General features: G+C 39.0%; 11 protein-coding genes across 11 annotated transcripts; 3 read left to right on the forward strand and 8 right to left on the reverse strand.

Annotated features, from left to right (window-relative positions):
- Window positions 1-113: 113 nt before the first annotated feature.
- Window positions 114-2,366, reverse strand: PMT2 (dolichyl-phosphate-mannose-protein mannosyltransferase PMT2; the record flags this gene model as incomplete). Its single annotated transcript, XM_002496617.1, has 1 exon — window positions 114-2,366. One exon carries the CDS (start codon window positions 2,364-2,366, stop codon window positions 114-116), a length of 2,253 nt encoding a protein of 750 aa, XP_002496662.1.
- Window positions 2,367-2,786: 420 nt separating this feature from the next.
- On the reverse strand, window positions 2,787-4,067 carry FUN26 (nucleoside transmembrane transporter FUN26; the record flags this gene model as incomplete). The annotated part of the gene is made up of 1 exon (XM_002496618.1): window positions 2,787-4,067. One exon carries the CDS (start codon window positions 4,065-4,067, stop codon window positions 2,787-2,789), a length of 1,281 nt encoding a protein of 426 aa, XP_002496663.1.
- Window positions 4,068-4,318: 251 nt separating this feature from the next.
- On the reverse strand, window positions 4,319-6,892 carry CCR4 (CCR4-NOT core exoribonuclease subunit CCR4; the record flags this gene model as incomplete). Its single annotated transcript, XM_002496619.1, has 1 exon — window positions 4,319-6,892. One exon carries the CDS (start codon window positions 6,890-6,892, stop codon window positions 4,319-4,321), a length of 2,574 nt encoding a protein of 857 aa, XP_002496664.1.
- A 1,195-nt stretch (window positions 6,893-8,087) lies between these two features.
- ATS1 (Ats1p) lies at window positions 8,088-8,732 on the reverse strand (the record flags this gene model as incomplete). The annotated part of the gene is made up of 1 exon (XM_002496620.1): window positions 8,088-8,732. The coding sequence occupies one exon, from the start codon at window positions 8,730-8,732 to the stop codon at window positions 8,088-8,090; it is 645 nt and encodes a 214-aa protein (XP_002496665.1).
- A 658-nt stretch (window positions 8,733-9,390) lies between these two features.
- On the forward strand, window positions 9,391-12,672 carry FUN30 (DNA-dependent ATPase FUN30; the record flags this gene model as incomplete). Its single annotated transcript, XM_002496621.1, has 1 exon — window positions 9,391-12,672. The coding sequence occupies one exon, from the start codon at window positions 9,391-9,393 to the stop codon at window positions 12,670-12,672; it is 3,282 nt and encodes a 1,093-aa protein (XP_002496666.1).
- Window positions 12,673-13,832: 1,160 nt separating this feature from the next.
- Window positions 13,833-17,303, forward strand: GAL11 (Gal11p; the record flags this gene model as incomplete). The annotated part of the gene is made up of 1 exon (XM_002496622.1): window positions 13,833-17,303. The coding sequence occupies one exon, from the start codon at window positions 13,833-13,835 to the stop codon at window positions 17,301-17,303; it is 3,471 nt and encodes a 1,156-aa protein (XP_002496667.1).
- Window positions 17,304-17,814: 511 nt separating this feature from the next.
- On the forward strand, window positions 17,815-19,266 carry GSH2 (glutathione synthase; the record flags this gene model as incomplete). Its single annotated transcript, XM_002496623.1, has 1 exon — window positions 17,815-19,266. One exon carries the CDS (start codon window positions 17,815-17,817, stop codon window positions 19,264-19,266), a length of 1,452 nt encoding a protein of 483 aa, XP_002496668.1.
- A 49-nt stretch (window positions 19,267-19,315) lies between these two features.
- On the reverse strand, window positions 19,316-19,891 carry RRT8 (Rrt8p; the record flags this gene model as incomplete). The annotated part of the gene is made up of 1 exon (XM_002496624.1): window positions 19,316-19,891. One exon carries the CDS (start codon window positions 19,889-19,891, stop codon window positions 19,316-19,318), a length of 576 nt encoding a protein of 191 aa, XP_002496669.1.
- Window positions 19,892-20,552: 661 nt separating this feature from the next.
- Window positions 20,553-21,839, reverse strand: ZYRO0D05434g (uncharacterized protein; the record flags this gene model as incomplete). Its single annotated transcript, XM_002496625.1, has 1 exon — window positions 20,553-21,839. The coding sequence occupies one exon, from the start codon at window positions 21,837-21,839 to the stop codon at window positions 20,553-20,555; it is 1,287 nt and encodes a 428-aa protein (XP_002496670.1).
- A 151-nt stretch (window positions 21,840-21,990) lies between these two features.
- On the reverse strand, window positions 21,991-22,905 carry ZYRO0D05456g (uncharacterized protein; the record flags this gene model as incomplete). The annotated part of the gene is made up of 1 exon (XM_002496626.1): window positions 21,991-22,905. The coding sequence occupies one exon, from the start codon at window positions 22,903-22,905 to the stop codon at window positions 21,991-21,993; it is 915 nt and encodes a 304-aa protein (XP_002496671.1).
- Window positions 22,906-23,011: 106 nt separating this feature from the next.
- LDS1 (Lds1p) lies at window positions 23,012-23,911 on the reverse strand (the record flags this gene model as incomplete). The annotated part of the gene is made up of 1 exon (XM_002496627.1): window positions 23,012-23,911. The coding sequence occupies one exon, from the start codon at window positions 23,909-23,911 to the stop codon at window positions 23,012-23,014; it is 900 nt and encodes a 299-aa protein (XP_002496672.1).
- Between the last annotated feature and the right edge of the window lie 77 nt (window positions 23,912-23,988).

The raw sequence follows: 23,988 nt of genomic DNA on the forward strand, positions 1-23,988 counted from the left end.
TGCATTCATGAAGGTATTGATTCGATTTAATTTGCTTAAGTTAATTTAGACACATGGAATTTGTTAAATTGTTGAGTGTGTTACAGTTCAATTCCAAGCCTCACAGAAATGCTTCATGGCATTTTGTGCTTATCAGAGATGTACCAGCGCGGTAACCAATCCAAGTATTGGAAATCGGAGATTGCACCTTCCATACCAAATGAAATTGGTCCATAATAAAAGAAGCATGCAATGACGGAGATGCCAAATAGAGCATAAATGGCTAATCTCAAAACTTGGTTAGTCTTAGTGACGGACCAGCTCTTTAAACCAGCATCGAAAATGTAGGATAAAACAATTAATGCAAAATATAGTGCTGGCAGATAGTGGTGCGCGTAAGTAACTCTGGACATAATCAAAAATGGTACGAAATGTGTACCCCAGGCTAGCATGGGGAAAACACCACCGATCAAGAATAAATTGAAATCACCTGGCTTGTTCAAATCGTTGTATTGTCTTTGCCATCTCAGGACCAAAAGGACAAACAAAACGGCAAATATCCCGACAGCGGCAGTTGAAGCCCAGGTAGAAATTGGAGTACCTAGCAAAAAGTATCTAATGTTATCATCACTCCATCCACATAGTCTTAGACCAATATTCAAGGAAGGCCATTGCCATGCAGCAGAAGTCAAATAGTCCAATTTATCATTTTCTGGGATTAAAGCGTTGTTGGTAGCCATCATGGCCAAATTCAAGTGAATAAAGTCCTTGAAGAAATTAGTCTTTGGGAATTTGAAGCCCTCGGGTCTTGGTGGTAGTAATTCGTTTTCATGAGTTTCGACGTTCCACCAAGTTCTCTTATCTCTTCTGAATGGATCTTTCACACAAGCAACTTCTGATTGTCTGAACCCCCATTCCGGTAGATGTTGACCGGTTTGAGCCAAATAACAGTTTAACACAGCGTTTTTAATACGGAAGGAAGTAGTCAATGGGTGGATCTTAGAAGTATCTTCAGGGCCTCTTTGGTCCATCACTTCGATGACCCAGTTATCCTTAACATCACCAATTTCAGCATTACCATAACCAGAAACTTCCCAAGCTTGTCTAGATATAGGTGCTGGAATAGGATGAGTGTGCAAATTTCTACCGGTGCTTATATGGACCAATCTGTATTCTGTATCCTGTGTAATGAATTCAATATCGGTTTCATTTTCGTTGTAACCTGGTAAGCCTCTAGGTCTATCAAATTGCCACAAATTGTTTGCATCTTTGAAACCATAGCAAGTGACTTGTTGTTGGTTGGAACCCTCTGGAAAAGCTTGAATGTGGGAATGTAGCAAAGAACCACCCAAGGCTTGGTTCTTAATAGCAACACGGGATGAACCTAATGCAACATCACGAGGACCTTCACCGACTCCACTACCTTGCAAATTGGCTTGGAACAAAGATGGCATGTTAGCATCACCAGTACCAGAATGGCTCAAAAGATCAAAGTGAACTTTGAAACAAAGCATGAAAACGGCAGATGGTATTAAGATCAAACAAACAATTCTAGCAAACCAATGGAAAAAGTAAGTCCTCCAAGACATCTTCTTGTCAGCCAAAAATGTCCACAATTCACCCACGGTGTAAATACCAACCACAGTAATGATGAAAAGACCTACCATCTTGACAGAAATGGTACATCCGAGGGTAATACCAGTCAAACTAATCCACTTCCACCATTTTCTGGAAAATGGTTGGTTTCTATAACTATGGTAAGTGACAAAGCAATAAAATGAAGCCACTGTGAAGAATAGAAGCATAGAATCCAATAGGATAAATTTACCTAACGTTGTAAAAGAATTTTCGAACAAAACCAAACACGTAAATAACCAAACAGTTGGTAAAGAGAAACCAATGGATTTAGCGGTAAAATATGCCAATGGAACACACAGAGCAGAGAAGGCAGCGTTGAAAATTCTCATCTTGATAAAATCAACCCATTCAGGATAAAACTCACCAGATGTAAAGTCATAGGAGCCGTTGTAACCAGCGAGATAACCAGATAGACCAACGAGCATCTTTCCCAATGGTGGATGCACATCGTGATAGAATTCATGTCTCAAATAATAAGATCCAAACTTACCAAAATGAGCTTCATCCCAAATCACACGGTTGTTAGCACCGATCTTGTACATTCTAATGAAAAATGCCAATGCCGTAAAAACCAATGGCATTATCCATGCTTCTATCTTAACCAATGGATCTTGCTCTGTTGATTTTTCCTTTGAGTAATCTTCCTTCTCATCTAAAACTTCTTCTTCATCGCTAGAAACCTCCTTCCTGTTCTTCAATTCGGCATTATCTCCCTTGATTCTACCTTCAAAACCAGTAGTGGAAGGCATCTTTTCGGATTGATTCCCTCGATTGCCAATTCCTTGATCAATTTGACCTAAATTTTATTCTTTTATTATTGGGAAATGGTCTTAACGGTCAAGGAGAGTTCGAACTCTTGTCGTATTTATTATTTTTTTTTTTTTTAAAATCGACGTGTTCTTCAAATTTTTTTCTTTTACGTGTTCAAATCACTACAAACGATTTTTCGCGACTGCGTCACGTGAGACGTGTGAGATTTAAAGTCACGTGGATATCACGTGTCTGGCGCTGATAAGATATATGTAGTATAAGAGTAATGATAATGACACAATTAGTATCATTATCATTGTCATTGTCATTGTCACTACCATTATTAGTACTACGTGGGATTATTACAGCTCCTTCCAAAGGTTCTAATAAATTATTTATTTTTTTTTTTGCATTGGTATTTAATGGACCTTTGAGTAGGATTCGATAATAAATACACAACCGTAGCTGAGAACACTACCAAGCGTAAGACCTGCTGAAACGAAAATATTGGTAAATCCACCAGCTGCTTCTTTTTCCTCATCGGTTGTTAATGCCTCGGGTACTTTCATGAAACTGATAGAAATTACATGGCCATTGGTGAGACCAAATAAGAATTGTAATAATGTGTAGAGTAAATCTTTAACCATGGGGGATGATGTATGCTCGCTTGAATTGACCCTACTAAAAAGGAAGAATAGTGGGACAAAAAGCATACGCAGTAGTGAGTAGACAAAGACCTTAAAAGGAGTAAACTTTGGACTGCGGAACTGTGGCCAATCTGCAATGATACGACCGTAAAGATCACCTAAGTTCCAGATGGTGAAGATAAATGGGACAAATTGAGAATTGGCCAGTGGTAAACCCTTTACAAGAATGGTTGATGCAAACACAGGGAAGATTAGAGTGACAACAAATGTTGTAAAGATGGACAACACCAAATGTTTTAATTTGTCGTAATGGACACTGAAGGGAACTTGTGAAGAGGGAGAGCTTCCAGGACTTACATTGACCAATTTAGCACCAATTTGATTCACACGATATAAAATGATCGAAACAATCGATACAGCTGCTGTCGTCAGGAAATAGAACAAGATACCACCGGTACTTTGTCTTGATGGATCACTAGAAAACGAAATGATGAAGAGAACCACGGACGGTAATACACCGGCCACAGCTTGGCCTACCATGACCGCTTGACTGAAAACAGGACCGTGAACATTCGCCACCGCCATAATACCGTTCTGTGTCATAGCAGTAGCAACTGAGCTTATGGCGACCAGCACCATGATGGAAATAAAGATGAAGGGTAAAGAGAACCACGATTTCAAAAGGGTTAGAATGCCCAATATAATGAATACTATAATTTCCCATATTAATCCTCGAACGACACGTTCAGAGTAACTGTGTTGTCTTTTAGCTAGCCAAATATTGAACAATGTAGAAGAAACAGTGGATACAGTCATCATAGAGCTGGCAAAGATCTTCGACCATAGGGTATTATCTAGAAATACATCGTGTTTAAAGTATTGTGATGCCCCCAGGATACAATTCCATGGCCATAGTAACCCAATACCAATAAATAGAAATGTTAGATATTTTGCATCCTTAATCATGGTAATAAACGAATGCCTTTCCGTACTTTCAGTATAGGAGGAATCCTGTTCATCACGGGGGGAATCTGTATACTCTTCTGATCGCATTAAAGGCTCGGTAATGAATTGTTTATTGCCTCTATTGTATATATCAGAAGGTATGTTCCATATGTTAGTCTTTTGGTCGTAAGGTCCGTTATCGCTCGCTCTTATATAAACAAATCATATAGTAATAACAATGATTACAATAAATAGAATATACGTAGATAGAAATGAAAGTGAAATTATATTATGTTACAAATATGACGAGATGATATAGTGTCTATCTACCCTGGAAGTTTTTATATTACGACGTTGCATTAAATCTTTCTACTGCCACCAGCTCCACCTTTGGTAAACTCAAATCTGGCCAAGATTGGTATATGGTCACTGGGGAATTTATCATTAGGGAATCCAATGAATTTTGAGATGTAATCGTCATCGATCTCACCGAGTAATCCGCGAATACGCAATGCTTGTGTGGAGAACCATATGTAATCGATGGTACTAGTGAAAGATGGTGTAAAATTCGTTAATGGTAGTTCACCGATGTAACCATAGCCGGATTTCAGACTTAAATTATGGGCAAAATTCTTTTGCGACATATAACCGAAATCACGACCATCGATGTCCTTATGCGATTGAACATGACCAGTGCTCAATAATTCGTAAACGGCAGAATCCTTTTGAGAGTTGAAATCACCGCAAATGATAACTGGACTTTTCTTAGGGTCTTGCCTACTACTTGGACTACCATGTTCCTTTATAAGTTCTTCCAAATGATCCATCAGGATACCAACTTGGAAAGTTTTCACATCATTAAATTGAGGATCCCAGTGTAAATGTGTAGTGGCAATCCAAACAGATTCTCCGCTCTTAAGATGGTTTAGCTTTATGTAAATTACCACGTTATCCTTATTCATTGCACGGTTCAAATAGTCTTCTGTACGCTGAAATTTCTTATGTTTCATCCAAGTGCTGCTGAAATCAACCTCATCTTTGAATTGTAGTTTAAATTCTGATTCTTTGTAAAAGACACAACATCCATCTACCTTCTTGGAATCTTTAGAATGCATTGTCTTAGCTCTTGTCTTCGCATGGAATACTCCTGAATAACCTTGCTTCAACATTAGTGGAGCCCAATGTTCTTCATAAGTCTTTGCTTCCACTTCTTGCAGACAGACAATATCGGTCATGTAGGACATGACTTCTTCCGTCAATCTTTGACGCCTATGGTCCCAACTTAGAGCCCAAGATGGTGTATAACGGTACATCTTAGGGGTAGCGTAATGTTGACATAAGATGTTATAAGACATGATAGTAAAAGACCTCTTAGCAACTTCTTTGTTCAAATTGTCTGTTGCGTTTGATAAAGAATCATAAACTTCACTAACTTCACCATCAGTATTAATTTCGATGAATTCACGATCCTTGATTAATGGTACTTCTGGTCTGTTATCTCTTAAGTAAAAAACCAGGCCCGTAACTGATTTCTCAGTAAGAATTTTTAGCAAATGTCTATCCAACGGATTTCCTTCACATCCCAAGAACTGTAAATTGAACAAATTACCAAACTCCCAAGGTAAAGTGGTAACCATGTTATCGAAAAAATATAAATATTTCAATTGATAACAAGATCCCAATTCTCCTGGCAAGGATGTCAATTTGTTATGGGATAGATCCAATACTCTTAAATTTTTCAACTCTCTAATTTCACCAGGAATACTTGTTAAATTATTACCATTCAAATATAGCCTTGAAAGGAAACTATATTTGAAGAGGTTTGGACTTAAATTGGAAATCTGTAAATTGGAAAAATCGATTGCGTGCCATAGTTGATCATCAGGTTTTTCAGCCTTTAACGTTATAAGGTTGTTTTCCACTTCATCATCTTCATCTATATTGAATTGTGAGAGTTTTTTATGTTGCAAGAGCAATGCTGGAGTCCCCGTGAGTTGGTCCCTTAGAGTATGTAACTCGGTCTTTGGCGTAGTGGGTGTAGACAACGTGCCATTGGTAGCCACCGTTGCCGAAGTTGAGGTAGCTACAGAACTTGCTGTATTCGCAGTACCATTGTCCTTACCAATCTCAGTGGCCATCTCAACTAATAATTGTTTTGTTCTATCCACTAAAGACATGGATGCCTCTGCCATCTGCGGATTTTGCTGCTGGAGAGCAGCAACCTGTGCATGAGCCGCTAATGGTGTATGACCCATAGTGGGTTGTTGTTGTAAAGATGGCAAAGGCCCACCAATACCAGACTGTCGTTGTTGTTCCAATATTTGTGCCTGTTGCTGTTGATTGGAAAGATATTTCTTCATGGCATTTTGTCTGGCATAAACATTTGGTTGACCAGTCGATTGCATTGAGACAGCCGCCAGTTGTAACTGTAACTTCCAAATTGGATTATTCGAAAGTGAATGGTCCTCTAAATGAGGGTGATACAGTGGATTCTTAGCATTGACATTCACTGGGTTACTCATAACCCCCAATGATGCTGCTGCTGTAGCATTAGGCGGAGCCATACCATTCATCCCCATACCACCACCATTTGCTGCTGCCGCTGCCGCTGCGACTGCAGCTGCATTATTGGCAACATTCAAATTGTTTCCCTGAGCCTGTGCTTGGGCTTGAACTTGTGCTTGAGCTTGTGCTTGTGCTTGAGCCTGTGCCAGCTGAGTTACCAGATGCGTATGGTCATTAGAATTTAAATTAACATTTTGGTTAATGAGACCTGGTGGCGGCATGCCAGTGGCTCCTGCAGCATTGGGCGGGGCACTACCATGCAACTGTTGATGAATAGCCGTAGGCGTGCCCGTTCTCACATTAGACATCATGCTCGCCTGTTGCTGGGGGCCTAGGGCCGGATATCCAAGCAGTGAAGGATTATTCATGAGCTCTTAACAGCAATTTTTTGAATTCTATGTTCTTCTTTTAATATCTTAACTTTCGTTCCCTATCTTCTCTTCAGTCTGATGGCAAACTCTTTTTCACTAGTTTCCTCGTTTCCACTTCTTCTTTCTCTTTCTCTTACCGCTCAACTTTGGATATATTTCAAACACTTTAAACAATTTTTCCTCCGGATGACCCAATCTTTTAACTAACAATCAATCAAGTATATCAATCTATCAATCCTTTAGTACTTGGTGGCTCTTACAATTCGTTTGGTAAATCACGTTTATATTTTCCAAATAAAAGCCAATGGGTCAATTATAACTGTATTTATGAGTAATAGTACCTCGCAAAAAATTTGATAATTGTTCTAAAACGCGTTTAATCCTTCAAAGTTGTCCTTATTTTGTTTGGTGTTGATGTTATGATTTGTTATGCAGCTATCTACCACGGTCGATATGTTTTGCTGGCTGGGGGTCCTTGCCAACTCGCTCCATGGGATTTACTTTTTCTTTCAGCCCTTTAAATATGCCCGGGTAACGGTTTCGTTATATATGATAGTATTGTGTGATTGTTACGTGTTATGTTAGCCGCTAATGCCTAATCCAATAGCGAGTGCTTCTGTACTATACTAATATATATATATGCATGAGAAACTATAGCGTTGGTGGAAGCTGTGAAGAGTTTAATAACGATTTTCGATTGTCACATTCTAGAGTCTGGAGCTACGTAGCCGCGCGTTCGATTCCCCAAGGAGGTACTCAGAAAATAAAAGAGATTTTTAGTGGTAATAACAAAGGGATGCATTGGACGACTTGAATAGGCTACCGAGAATTAGAAAGAATATATTGAATACATAGTTAGACTTCTAAGTACATCTACATGATTGTCCGGGTAATGGTTGCTGTTTGTATATAAAGAAGAAATTTGCCGATTATCATTGCTAACCTCTAACAGATTCTTAGAAAACCAAAGGCCTTCAATACCTGTTCAAACAAGCGTGTTTGAAAAGTCTTGAATGTTCCTTCAGTGGAATGTAAAGAAGTGAGGTTGTTCTATAAATTACCCTATTACTGCCTCACGATACTACCATTCCTAGATAGATAATCAAGAAGGCTATACATATTTCCCGTGGGAGCCCATCGACTCTTTCATTAGTAGTCTTTGGGTTGTGTGTGAACGTGGGAAAGAAGCTTCTTAACATTCGCAAATTATCCAAGTTGATGCGTATCCACCGTAAATTCTTAATGTAGCGTTCGAATTTACATTGAAAACTTTGTTCAATGGACTCACAACATTTGAATAATCATTTATAGAACCTTGACCATTCGTACGACCACAATTACCGTGTTCTCCCCATCCCCAACAGAACACTTGGTTTTTGTTATGAATTAAGATACCGTGCTCACTACCAGTAGTGAATGAATCTATTTCCAATGGGTACGGTACTGCGTATAATTGACCATGGTTACCGTTACCGTAAGAGTGAATCGACCTGTTGTAGTGAATGTGTAGGGATGACCACATACATGAGACCTGAACTGATTTACCTTGCCATTCTTGTAAGCGGAACTCTCGTGGTAAAGATCCTATAGCATGTACAATGTAACCATGAATGTCTATTATGAGCATGAAATCTTTTCCCATGGCTACATAATCGATCAGGACTTCTTCGTTTGCATATATCACATATGGACGATCCACTATCCTACACTTAGGCTCTTTGATTTGGCATTTGGTATTCGAACCCCATCCAAGCACTCTCGATCCTTTACCACAGGGTTCAACCACTACACAGTTCTGGAAAGATGAAAAAAGCTTCGATCCTTTTTCGACTTCCATAATCTTCGCAAAATGTGAGGATCTCTTAGTTTCTCCAATACCTAATTCACCCTTTAGCCCACACCCTCTAGCCAATAACTGGTTACTGGCATCAATCGCAACTGTAAATTCCCATCCACACGTCACATCTTCGTAAGTACCTTCTATGGGCTGCCACCCAACCCAATGATCCCCTTCTCTTTCTTTTCTCAAACCTAACTGACCTTGGCTGTTATCTCCACACCCATATAGCCTACCATCCTCAAGCAACAACAAGCTGTGATTACCACCACAATTAATTTTCTTCAAATGACATGAATTCACCCATGACAACTCTGGTTCAATCAAATCTTCACAGTGAGAGAGGCCTAAGCTGATAGTTACCGTTTGAACCAAAACTGTAAACCTTATTCATCGTATTAGTGTGAGTATCTATTGAATTCATCGAGCCTTTTTTCTTAATTCCTTTTTTTTTTTTTCGTGTACCTATAACACGTAAGTCTGCTTGAAAGTGTAGGTAGGTCTTGTATTAAAATTTTTCAATTATCTTTTGAAGCTTCTAAGTGTACATCAAAGATAAAGGCATTTGAGCCAAGACAACCTGCAGATACAAGAGCATATCTAAGTTCGTTTGCAAAAAGTTGGATACATTAATTCTGTATTTCCGTTACCCACCAGTATGAGTGAACAAGACGATGAAGTGCAGGTTCCTGAATCCTCTTCCCCCAATACTACCAGGATGCTTTCATCATCGCCGCTGAAACAAGAGCAGGAATCTCAAGATGCTGCTGGTATGAGGAATAATCACACCGATACAACATCACTGCTGCGAGACAGATTTAGTTTTACTCCAGGGAATAATCAAGGTAAAGATGATAAGCAGAGGCCGAATGGTGAATTACCTGCAAATGTAACGGCGAATCCCGAGACTCAGTTGGCAATACTGTCGGGTGAGTTTCCTGATTTTTCACCTACATTGGTTCAGGCGGTGTTTAAATCCAATTTGTTCAATGCAAAGCTAGCGAGAGAGAGATTGAATAGAATTCGAAGCCAAAGACAGAATTGGTCTGTCAGTTCTAACAAGAGGAAAACCGGTAGTGGTCAGTTTTCTCAGCAGCTGCAGCTGCAGCATAATTCACCAATGGCTACTAGCAGATTGAGCTCTATTAAGAAAAACGATTCTTCAAAGATAACTGTAGAAAGGCAGAAGACTTCGATTTTTGATCGTTATTCCAATGTGATGAATCAGAAAGTACGTCCAACGATGACAGATTCTCTGGTCATTGATGAAGAATCTCTAGCGAAATTAGGTATTAAATCTCAACCACCTACTACGAAGAGGAGGAAATTGGTTAGAGCTGATGATTTCCACGATAAAAAGAAGCCCACACAGTTGGATAAAGCCAGAGAGAACCACATGAAAATGAAGAAACGTGGTGGTTCGGATGGTGAAGCAACAGCTGAAGAAGAAATGAGTGGTGATGAAGAAGGTAGTGCTGATGAGTATGAGGAAAGAACTCCAGAAGTAAATATAGACGAACAGATTTTGCATTTCTTAAACACAGCGGATGCTAGTGATGTGGCAGATTTAGGTGAAACATCAATGGAAAAGGCCAATATCATTATTTCAAAGAGGCCGTACAATAGTTTGTACACATTCTCACAGTTGGAACTGCTAACGGTATCGGAGCAAGAGAAAAAGGCACAAGAAGCTCAAAAGAAGAAGGGTAGACGTGTTCAGCAAAAGAAAGAAGGTGAACGTGTATTAGAAAAAATTAACCAAAGTATTAAAGGTTATAATGCGATAGACTCTTTGATTAAGAAATGTTCAACTTATGGTAAATTAATAGGATCTCATATGAGGCGATGGGGTATAGATTTAGAGCATAGTGATAAGAATGGTGAATTAGATTTCATGAGCGTTGATTCTGAAGATGGTGCAGTCGTGGAAGAATTTGACGATAAAGCAGTTAGTAGTTCATCTACACCAGCACCTAGTATGCCTAATAGTGGTGAAGGTACCGAAAAAACTAACATACAGACAGGGAAAACCGCCAAGAGTGATCCAGAGTTTGCTGAGATCGGTGAGGATGAGGAAGAAGAGGAAGCTGATGAAGATGCCGATGGCGATGTAGAATTTCAAGAAAGTGAGGATGAAGACGAAGATTACGGCCATCGTGGTAGAAGAAGAAATAATGATGTAACGAATCATAAGAATAAACCTACGGCACAACAAAGGGGTTTAGTTAAATTTTTCAAGGGGAAACCACTTCTATTATCCGAAGATTTAGAATTAAAAGATTATCAACAGACGGGTATCAATTGGTTAAACCTACTTTATCACAATAATATGTCATGTATCTTGGCAGATGATATGGGTTTGGGTAAGACTCTTCAAGTGATAGCATTTTTAGCATATTTGAAACAGATCAATGAACCTGGTCCTCATTTGGTGGTTGTTCCTTCTTCAACTTTGGAAAATTGGCTAAGAGAATTTCAAAAATTCTGTCCTGTACTAAAAATTGAACCTTATTATGGTTCTCAACAGGAAAGAGCTGATTTACGTGAAATTCTCGAAAAGAATGTTGGCCAATACGACGTCGTTGTGACAACTTACAATTTAGCCGCTGGTAATAAATACGATATTTCTTTTTTGAGAAATTGTTACTTCAATGCAGTGGTTTATGACGAGGGGCACATGTTAAAGAATTCGCTATCTGAGAGATTCTCCAAACTGATGAGAATTCAAGGGAACTTCCGTCTTTTGTTAACAGGTACACCGTTACAAAATAACTTGAAAGAGCTAATGTCCCTTTTAGAATTTATCATGCCATCACTTTTCGAATCCAAGAAAGAGCACCTAGCATCCATCTTCAAACAAAGAGCACGTACTACCGATAATAACAAGGATTTTAACCCATTACTTGCCCAGGAGGCCATCAACAGGGCTAAGACTATGATGAAACCTTTCATTCTACGTAGACGTAAAGACCAAGTGCTCAAACATTTACCGGGCAAGCATCGTAAAGTGGAAATGTGTGAAATGAACAAACAGCAGCGTACCATTTACAATGAAGAAATTAGATTGGTAATGGAACATCGTCAAATGGTCAAGGATGGTGTCTTTCCCAAGGACTCAAAGGAAAAGGCTAAAGTACAATCTTCGAGCTCTAAAAATTTGATCATGGCCCTGAGGAAAGCGGCATTGCACCCCTTGTTATTCCGCCATTTATACACAGACGAAGTCATTAGTAAGATGAGTGATGCTATTTTAGATGAACCAGACTATGCAGAGAATGGTAATAGACAGTACATTATGGAAGATATGAGCTACATGACAGACTTTGAACTACACAAACTTTCTCGTAATTTCCCAGATACTTTATCCAAATTTAAACTACAAAATAACGAATGGATGCAATCAGGTAAGATTGATAAGTTGTGTGAAATTCTCCACCACATCATCGTGGAAAAGAAAGAGAAGGTTCTCATATTTTCACTTTTTACACAAATGTTGGATATCCTTGAATTGGTTCTGTCCACTTTAAACTACAAATTTCTACGACTAGACGGATCTACTCAAGTAAATGATCGTCAGTCCCTAATTGATAAATTTTACGAAGATGAAAAAATTCCAATATTTATTTTATCGACAAAGGCAGGTGGTTTTGGTATTAATTTGGTATGTGCCAACAATGTCATTATTTTTGATCAAAGTTTTAACCCACATGATGATCGTCAGGCAGCTGATAGATCTCACCGTGTTGGACAGACCAAAGAGGTTACCATTACCACACTGGTTACGAAGGACTCTATAGAAGAAAAAATATTCCAATTGGCCAAGAATAAGCTAGATTTAGATTTCCACGTCTCAGAGGATGACAAGAAGGCTCAAGATGCCATCGAAAATAAGGTTAGTGATATCTTAGAGGATATTATCTATGATGAGGCCAAGAAGTGAGAAAGCTTTTTTTGACGATACTAGAGAAAACTATTATTTAGCCGCCTAAGTAGTATATGATTGTCACTATAAACGGAGCTGGTGCTCCCTTAATTTAATTTTTTTTTTGATCTCCTTCTCCCCCTCAATTAAAAGGGAGCAGGATAAGGTTGATGGCGTCTAACTAAGGGACCTGTACCTCACTTTTGACTCCATAAAACATTTGCCACCAGATCTCTTTTCCATTATAAAAGGGATTATAGTAAGATAGGATCGAAATAGTCTTCTTCAATAGGTTGACACCAGGATCAATTTAGAAAACTGGGATCCTCTCCCATTTTAACCGCCCTGATCAAGAAACGTTAATAGAAAGAAGTTTTCCATCTCAAAATATCTTGGTTGGAAACGGGTTCAGGAAGCAGCTAGTCAGAGACAGATTAGCATTGATTGGAGCTAATTAGAGTTGAAAGAAAGTATAAAATCGCTACTTTTTTCTCTCCTTTGTCGAGGTGAAGGACATCAATCAAGTAGTACCAAGGGACAGCACAGCCGTTGATCGACTGCGTCGCTACTATTACCAAGATTGACCTAGTGAATATTGCTCAAGAATTTTTTACCGTGTTTGGGACTATTCAGTCTTGTGAAACACGTGTACTTGCATTGCATTGCGTTGGCATTCTTTTTTTCGCTCTTTTGGTATACCGAAACGCCTGTTGACCTACTCAGACCATTGAGAGTAAGAAGTAGAACAGGTGTGTATTTTATCGAATCAAAGTCAGAGTGCTCTCCATTTGCAAACCTCTTTGATTTCTTCTGGTATTGTGCGAAAAATTCTCTAGATTGGGCTTGACGAAACAGCTTAACTGCAGATCGGGTGGAAGTAAAAACAGGTGAAGGGATTTGATTTGAGAAAAAATCAAAAAAAAAAATAAAAAAAGAAATTAGGAAAGGTGAGTCCGAGTATCAGGAAGAACTTGGTACGTGATAAAATTATTTACTCTCGATAATCGACAAAGCAACGAAAGAGAAGAATAGTAATCACAAGTAATATTAGTAACAGGAGTAGCATCAAGTGAGGAGAACACGAAGTAGAAGAAGTATAAGTATAAGTACGAGTACGAGTACAAGGTAGTTCAATCAGGCATCACACATAATACAGGACCGTTTGGGAAGACCCAGTTATGAGCTCAGGCGGAAAGGATACGCTGAGTTTGGAGGAGCGATCCAGGAACGTACAGGATCTGTTGCAGGTGCTAATGGATATCAATGACATTAATGGGGGAAACAGTGATATTGCTGAGAAGATGAAGGTTCACGCCAAAAATTTCGAAGCTGCATTGTATGCCAAGAGTTCTTCAAAGAAAGAATATATGGATAGCATGAGAGAGAAAGTCAATGCGATGCGTAACACTAGGGACACTCGCAAGAAAGCTGCTGCTTCGGCCGTTTCGATGGGTGCTGTTAATAGAGCAATGCTCACACAACAGCAACAACAACAGCAACAAAGGTTACAACAAGCTGGAATGGCTGCTAATGGTGGATTTGTTCCAAATACCTTGAATATGAATTCCCATATGTTTTTAAATCAACAGGCGCAGGTGCGTCAACAGGCTCAACAACAATTGAGAAATCAACAGCAGCAGCAACAGCAGGCACAACAGCAGCAGCAACAACTTCATGGGCAACCTCAGACACCACAGCTCTCAGCACAACATCAACAGTTGATCAATCAAATGAAAGTTGCAATTATTCCTAGAGAATTGTTACAAAGGATACCAAACATTCCTCCAGGTGTTAATACTTGGCAACAGATCACAGAACTGGCGCAACAAAAAAGGCTCACGGCACAGGATATGCAAATTGCCAAAGAGATTTACAGATTACATCAACAGCTTTTATACAAATCTCGTTTACAACAAGCCAGTGTGAATAATAGAATGAACTTACAACAACAGGAACAGTTGCATCAACAACGTATGGCTGGAGTGAATGGTCTGCAATCACAACAGTCTCAAGGACCTACCCCACAGCAATTGGCTCAGCAGCATCAAGGTGGTCTTCAACAGCAGCAGCAGCAACAACAACAACAACAGCAGCAGCAGCAGCAGCAGCAGCCTACAACTTTACAACAGCAGCAGCAACAACAACAACATGCTCAGCAGCAGAGATTGCAACAGCAGCAGCAGCAGCAGCAAGCCCAACAACAGCAAGGTAGATCAGTCAAATCAGAAGGTGAATTTCCAAACATGTTAAGTCAGATCAATCAAATTTTTACCCCAGAGGAGCAAAGGGCTCTTTTACATGAAGCTATGGAAGCCTGTAAGAATTTTCAAAAGACTCAGTTTGGTAATAATATGACTGATTCAAACAGGCAGAATTTCATTAGAAAATATATTAATCACAAGGCCATTAAGAAGATCCAGAATGTGAGATTGGCACAAATGGCCGCTAGCGGAGCTACTCCACAACAGCATGCAGCACCTAATAATCAACGCCATTCAGTTTCGTTACAATCTCAACCTTCAGCTGGTGTAGGTACAGCTGGCCCCGCTGGCGGTGCCCCTACAGGTGGTCGTCCCAGTAGCTCAACGATCGCAGGTGCCCCTGCTGGTGGTTCTGGTGGTGGAGGCCCTCCTAATAATGGTACCCCTAATGTGCATAATTCCATGCCTTCACAAGGAGCATTGAATGCTCAATATAACCAAGCCAATTTAAGAAACAATGCTGCTGCTGCTGCTGCCCAGGGTGGGGCTCCTATTCAACAACCTAATAGAATGGCACAACCGCAGGCAAGGCCGTCTGTCCTACAAGCTTTTGCACCTACTCCACAAGATGTGGAAGTGGTCAAGAGAATATCTGCAGATGCCGCCAGAACTCCTCTTAGATTATCGGACTTGACCAATACTTTATCACCTCAAGAAAGGGACGAAATTAAACGTATGTTACAGATAAATCAACAACTGTTTGCGCAAGTTAGTAATTATGCCCCCCAAGTCTACGTTTTTACCAAGAGTGAAAATTTCTTGAAAGAAGTCTTACAATTGAGAATATTTGTCAAAGAAATCTTGGAAAAATGTGCAAAGGAAATTTACGTGGTCAAGCTGGATACTGTAGAAAAATTGGTGATCAAATATAAGAAGTATTGGGAAAGTATGAAGATTCAATTGCTAAGAAGACAACAGTTGATCCAGCAACAACAACAGCTGCAGCAACAGAAGCAGAAGTTGGCAGTTCAGCAGCAAGCTGCTGGTAATACTCAGGCAGGTCTTAATATATCTCAGCAGCAACAGAGGGTGCAAGGTTCATTGCAACAGATCCAGCAGCAGATGCAACAGAAGCAACGTCAACAGCAACAGATGCAGCAGCAACAACAGGTCCAGCAACAACCTGTTCCTAAGGTCCCTCCAACTAACAGTAACATAGCGCTTGCTGCCCAAAATGCTGTAACAAATATGTCAAATCCAAGTGCCAATGGTACTCCTGGTGTCAATGCTGCAGGTGCTACTAATTACCAACCGCCATTGTCAGATGCAAGTATGGGGATGTCTGCTGGTTCTGCTGTGGGTGTGGAAGCTCCTAGAACTGGATTGGGGCTCGATTTTATGGGTTCTCCCAATCTTGCCAAAGGCTCACCACCTACTGGTGCTACTACTGGTATGTCTCCAAAGAGAGAGTTAGCCAAAGCTGCCGCTACAGGTAATTTTACGAAGGCTAGATCTAATAGTTTAAAACCTTCGCCTAATGCATCTCAATCTAACATGAATACTCCTGTAGTGGTACCCCCACCGACAGGGAGCGGGTCAGCTACACCTGGTGTGTTAAACGTTGGTGATGGTATATCTCCATTGAATGGTAAACCATTGGCTGTGGCAAATCATAAGACACCATCTCCATTAACTGTACCATCTATTTCACAAGTTCAAGCAACAGCATCTAACACAGATAACCATCCCTTCGAAGAAGAGGAGGATGCTTTGAGAAAAATGAACATCAGGAAGGCAGAAATTATCTCAAGGTTTAAGCATCGCCAAGAAGTTTTTGGTAAATCGCCTCTGGATATGTTTTTATCAACTTTAGCCGATTGTATTGGCGTTAAGGATGCTAATGTGGAAGCTGTTATGACTATTCCCCCTGCAGTGGTGGATCAAGTCAATGGCACTGGGAAGAAGAAGCTGAGTAAAATGGCTCAAAAAGCTAGAGATCAGGATGTCGTGCTCGTCTCCATTAAAGATAATAACAAGTTAGTCATGGAAAGTAAGACAAATCCTAAATCACAAAGTTATCAAGTTCCTTCCGACGCTCTAGGATCTGTCTTTAAGGATGTCTACGGTACAAGCGACATCATGACGATGAATTTCAACGATCCATTTGGTATCTCGAGATCTGTCTCTGATGGCGCTGTTGTAGGATCCAGCCAGATAAATGCTAGGAAGAGAAAGTTGGAGGAGCTAGAAATAAGTCCGGCTAATTCGGCTAATTCACCTTCCTCCTCTTTAATGAGTGATTCTAAGAAAGTTAAGATAGATTCTCCGGAGGATATGTTCGTTACGAGGTATGGAGGAGACTCAGATACCAAACAGCTAATGAATACTGGTGTACCGTCAACTAACGTATGGGATTGGAATTATTGGGCTAAACTGGAGCAGCCGTGATCTTTTTATTGAATTTTTCAGTATTGATTTTTCTTTTCGAAATTATATTCGAAATTCAAATGAACCTGATTTAATCTGCATTTATTGATCAATTGGCATTAGATGGTGGAAGAAGAATAAGGGGAGATCGAAACTAATCAACTAGGATGTTGTCGGAGTAGGAATAATCAACAGAACGAGATCAAGAATGGATTATTATTAAGTACCAACAAAAAAAGTTTAGGGGGGAACTCAAGAGAGCATTACAGTTCTTATCGTAATCTATCAGAATTCCTTTACATATTACTTGCAGTTTTGTAATTGTAATTTATTTCATGAAAGTTATTTACAGACTTTATTAGTATGTACTTTTCCTTGCTCTTTTAAGAGGTCGGCATCGAGCTGACTAAGTTGAAGACATTGAAGACAACCGCATAAAGGGGAAGTTTTAAGAGGTTAAAAGGTTAAAAACCTGCTAGATATTAGTATTCCGTTAGATACTTTAGGTGCATTGAAATAAGTTTGTATTACAATGGCTTCCACAGAAACGCCTAACTTGTCAGATGATGTTATAAAGAGGGACTTGTTACCAGAGATATATCAATGGTCATTGAGCAACGGATTGATCATGTATCCACCGAATTTCAAATTGGAAAGCGTATCAGTAGCCCCCACAACATTATATCCAACGCCTGTGCCAAGACGGAGTTTTCAAGATGCAATTGCTGTTCAGAAGGCGTATAATGAATTGTACTGTAATGTCTCTAGAGATGGAAATGAAAATTGGCTTACCAATGAATCTTCTAAGCTAGCTGAATTTGATTCTGAATTTACTGGGAGATTATGGGGATTGTATCAAAAGGCTTCAAAACAAGGTTATAGTCAAAAGCTAAGATTAGGTGTCTTTAGATCAGATTACTTGATAGATAAAAGGCATGACGAAATCAAACAAGTGGAATTCAATACCATTTCGGTATCCTTTGGTGGATTATCCTCTAAAGTTGGTCAATTGCATAATTTTTTAAACGATTCTGGTAAATATTCTCCTGATAGAGGTTCAGAATTTTATTCAAACGAAATCCCTGTATCAGAGTCTGCTATCAAATTAGCAGATGCATTGGCAACAGCAGTGGAGCACTATGAACCCCGCCAACCAAATCCAGTTGTGGCATTTGTTGTACAAGATGGTGAGAGAAATGTTTTTGATCAACGGATAGTTGAATACAATTTGTTGCAGAGCCATGGCATACAAACCGTTAGATTTACACTTGAACAAGTAAAGACACATACATTTCTGGAGCCTGATAGTAGAAGGTTATATTGGAAGAAGAGTGGTCAAGAAATTGCCGTTATTTGGTTTAGGTCTGCATATTCACCTGCAGATTTTAAAACTGAAGAATCTTGGGAAAACAGATTAATCTTGGAAACTAGTTATGCGATAAAGGCACCAGATCTTTTAATACAATTGTCAGGTACAAAGAAGATCCAACAGTTGTTAACCAATCCTGATATTTTAGCTCAATTTGTTCCAGATGAGTCATCAAGAAGCCAATTACTATCAACATTTGTTAACATTTATCCTTTAGATGATTCATCACTAGGTAGAGAAGGTAAGCGATTGGCCTTTGAACAACCTTTCAATTACGTTTTAAAGCCACAGCGTGAAGGTGGTGGTAATAATATTTACAAAAACGATATACCGGATGCCTTGAGGAAAATGGATGAAAAGGATTGGGCCGCATATATCTTGATGGAATTGATCCAACCAGAACCTAACAAGAAAAATGTTGTTTTACGTGGTTCAGAATATTATAAAGAGCCCATTTTAAGTGAATTGGGAATTTTTGGATGTGTTCTCTTTGATGAATCCGAAATTCATTATAACCAATACTCTGGATGGTTATTGAGATCAAAATTCAACAGTTCGAATGAGGGGGGTGTAGCAGCAGGATTTGGTTGCGTAGATAGCTTGGTCTTGTATTGATTTTGTTTTTACTTTTTAGAGGACGTCTTATGTATTATGGATACATTATTTAAGAACGTTTTTTCTTTATAATATCTATACTCCATCTAGCAGCACCTACTGTATTGCTAGTCATGGTGATGATTGAAAATAAAGGTAAAAATTCTAAAATACCTGCAGCCATACCAAAACTGTAAAATAATCCTAAATGTTCATATTCGTAATTTTTGGCCGCCATTGGATCTGTACCACTGAGAACGAAATATCTGCCCATGTAAGAAGAAGCTCTCCTTGAACTGATCAATTGGTTTACAATTGGCGGTCCAATTAATGGTATAAGAGATATTCCTGCTAATATAACCGCTACCAATATTTTTCTCATGATATTTAAAATCCATAGAGGGACTACAAAGCTCCAAAATTCCGCCATAGACCAATGAATTCTATTATCAGAATCTGCAGAGACGGTTATAAATTTCGCCCTTGCTAAAAATTCACTTTGACCATGTAAGTAGAGTGTTGTATCAAAAATTTGGTTACTGATATAGGTTAATATAATTTTTCGACAAACAAGTGCGGTAAGAGCATTTGTTTGTAAAAGCCATTGAATGTGTACAAGTATAAATCCTAGAGGACCTAAAGTCATAACAGCCCACGCCAAGAGGGCGGGCAAAACAACGACGTAATAGATAGCACCAATTGTCACGAAAGTAGCTGTATAACTTAGAGCAAACACACTAAGTTGGCGCCAATAGATTTTGTGCGTTAGAACTTCAATGAGACCCTAGTGAAGTTAGCATTCTGCAGTAAAGAAAAAAACGAATGGTATTAGAAAAATGTCATAACGTACCAATACGGGATATATGAATGCAAATCCCAGGAAGAAATCGTTTAGGAAATTTTTTTGGATCAGAGTTCGTCTCAATCTGATTGTAGGTACGAGTTCTGAGAAAAGTTTGTTGAGAGAAGTATTTGACGGTTCCTTTGATTTGGAATTTTCTTTTTTCTGTGAGTTTACCACCAAAGGGAATTCCTGTTGTGAGCCTTGAATTATATTAGATATTGGTTTTTCTAGAGCATTATTGTCGCTAGAATTTTTCCAATGGCTTACGAGAACCGTACTATTTGTCATGAACTCTATAGATGGGTTTGGAAACACACAATTCTGTACTCAGGTCAGACCTTATCTAATTTGTTTTCATTTTTTTTAAAATAGGTGTGTTCTTTTTTTTTTTTTTTCTCCGCGACACACTGACACAAGGTGACATTGTGGTAGCAGAAAAAATAAATTATGTGTTTCGAGAACTTTAATTCAAATCCTGAGCTGAATGCGCTTCTTGATCATCTGGGGCTAACCATCTGGACCCTTCTTCATCAAAATTTTGTACTGTAAGGGAGTCGTTATCAAATTTGGCTCTTATGACACCACCACACTCTTGGCCCGTATAACTTTTTGAACATTGCCAGATGTATTGCCCCCTTGTCTTTGGATCCTTGAATGCTCTCCTTAAATCCATAGGTGATCCGCACTTTTTACACTTTGGACATCTATCTAAGAACTTTCTTAAATAGCAGCGGTAAGTCAAATTTATTCTTACGTGACCAGAAATTGGATGAGGCTTCAGGGGAGAATTTTTTGAGTGACCATGAACACAATGTCTGTATTCTTCCTGAAATCCGGCATGCATAATGACCAAGGTATTATGTGGAGGTCTTATGATGTATATTTGAGAATTAGAAGGGTAATTCTTTCGAACTCTAAATTCCCTTGAACAACCAAGACTCAATGATGCAATTATGGGTTGAGGTCCAATTGAGGTCATCTTATCAGAGTGCCAATCTAAATTGCTCTCCTTATAGTATCGATTCACCAATACCACATCGCCTTTCCAATTCGGTGATCTTATTTGATAGGGCAATAGATCTCTTTGAGCAATGCAATCATTTACTAGGTCCTCGATTAGCAATTGAGCCATCTTCAAATCGTCATCATACTGTGCAATACGACTCAAAGAATAGGAATTGTAATAAATCCTGATATTACCTGCAGAAATCTCTTCACTAGAGGAAAACATTTTAGTCAAATGGTTGGAAGTACATTTCTTGCCAAAAAGATAGAATTGATTGGGGGTAAAGCTATCATTATCTTGCGACAGTTTTTTCAGTAAACTGTTAGCTAAAAGCTCAGGTAGAACATTCTTGTGAACAGAAACATATTTAATGTTAGTCTCAATATCTTCCTTAGTAAAAAGTTCAATAGCTCTATTAGAAATCTTGCCCAATGAGCCCTCAGAAACTGACTTAATCTTATTATTTGGATCCTTGATAAAACTGTTTAAGCTCTTTTGAACCTTGGGAGCTGGCGAAACTGCTTCATCTTCATGCTTCCCCTTGGCACATAAAATATCAGTTTCACTAGTCCTTTGAACACCTAGCGAATCGTTTATCAACTCTACAGCAGCCTCTAGATTTCCCTCGCAAGAGACCAGAATCTCTAAATAAAACGATTCAGTCTCCGGTGACGCAGGAACAATATCCCGGTAGAGCTTTGACAATTGTTCAAGCTTCTTCTCAGTTAGACCATCAGTGGACATACCGCATTTTAGTCAAGCAACAACTTTATCCTTTTTATTTTACTACTTATGTTATTGATTAGAAAGAAGTAAGAGTACATCTTAAGCTGGCAACACATCGAGCGGAATTACGTTGCGACACATGATTGTAATAATAAAGCTATTGGAGGGTTCAGATAGGTTTCTTTTTAGCTTGATGATCTCTTACCATGCTAATCTCCCACAGAGTACATCCGATCAGATTGGTGCATACTGCAACTCCTGCTAATATCGGGATACTCTCTAGTATACCAGTACTTGCACCAAGTAGAAGCCATCTTGCATAACCACCGTAGTATATTCTGGTCAAGGCACGCTTATCGTATTGCCTAACGTCCTTATAAAACGGTAAGACGTAGTCGAATCCTCTATGAGGACTTGTATGGAACTTCAGCAGTAATACACCGACGATCGGGATCAGTGAAACCATATACCAGACCATAAAGATGCCTAACGCTATCAAGTACTGTACCGTCATTGAAGGAAGGGCCCCACCCCAAAATTCAATAGTTGTCACATAGTGGATCCATGGTATTGCGTGATCTTCAGGTCTCGGATGTATTGTATCTGGTGTCAACAGTACTGACGACATCTTATGCCTTGTAAATATAAGTCTTAGTAGATTGAGGCCACCTCGCACTTTATCCCGTCTCACTTCATGGCAAGCCACCAGATTACTGAATTGAATGCCATGTATTATGGCTAATGGAAATCCCATGGGTCCCAATATACCGTAAGCGGCTACTGTGAAGGGGAATAGGAATACGAAATAAAGAAATGCCACACATACCAGCTCGACCAAATATGTGACTAGAAACGACATGAGGAAGTAGTAGTAATCCCCATGTCTCACCAGCTCTAACACCCCCAAGAATGGGTAAATCACAATACCAATATTGGTGAATAAGTCACTTGTAAAATTCGAAAGTACAAGGATTATACAATCTTTGGTATAATGAGCTTCTAGAGTATAAAAATCAATAATGCGTTTAAATGCATTGTTCTTTGGTTGTCCAGCAGGTTGGATGACAGTAGTAGTATCAGCCATGGTGTTAGCGGTAATGCTGACCTAAGTTTGTGGTGGGTTTGAAAAGAGAAGAAGAATTCCAATAGATTTATGTATATTATATCAACTATAAAAGAATAATGAAATTCTACAATTTTTGATCAATGCCCCATAGAGCACCACCAATGGTATTTGTACATAATGCAAATCCTGCCAAAAATGGTATATTTTCAAGCAAACCTGCTGCTAATCCAAATGCAGCATATTGACCAAATTGATCAAAAATTCTATTATAGCGTTTAATGCTATCAACACCTTGTAATCTCATAATCTTCGTAAAATATACCTTTGAGATGAATGGTGAAATTAACAGGTGGAAAACAGGTGGACCTAAAAGTGGGAAAGAGGATATCAGTAGTAAGATTAAAAGCCCAATAAATCCAAGGAAATACTTGATGATTTTTAATGGCACATAAAATACCCAAAAATATAATGTTGAAATGGGGACATAATATTTTATTGGGTCTTTATTGTAAACAGTTTCTAAGCCTTTTAATTTTAATGTTGTAGAGACCATGTGGTTATTGAAGTGGCATAATCTCATAAACATCATTGTTAACATATTTGTGTGCAAAAACGAGTGGACCCATGTTAAAATCATTCCTGGTGGTCCAAATACTGCAAAGAACGTTGTATACATCGGTGTAATGGTCCCCCAATAAAACATACTCACTAGGGTAAACATTAATAGGTATATTGCTAAGATTCCCAGTATACTCAAGGAATATTCAGTTTTGTGGGTTAAAAACATTTGAACTCCTTTGTGTGGGTACAAAAATGCACTACCATCGAAGAATTCATCAACAAAATTCCCACTTGCCTTTGAAACTCTTTTAGTCAGTGATTCGCCTTCCTTCCTAAAAACGTTATGGCCATAATCCCTGAATGCTAATTGAGAATCAGGATGTTTCTCAAATTGTTGATCATGATCATACTTGTAGATGAAAGCCCCAATGCCGGTAAGAATTAAAGAACCTCCAAAACTCATATCTGATTTGCTATAGTGCTGAGGGCAGAAAAGGAAAAAAAGCTAGAGAATACATTCAAAGTATCAATTCTAAGCTA

Source organism: Zygosaccharomyces rouxii, assembly GCF_000026365.1.
Source record: "Zygosaccharomyces rouxii strain CBS732 chromosome D complete sequence".
Taxonomy (NCBI): Eukaryota; Fungi; Ascomycota; class Saccharomycetes; order Saccharomycetales; family Saccharomycetaceae; genus Zygosaccharomyces; species Zygosaccharomyces rouxii.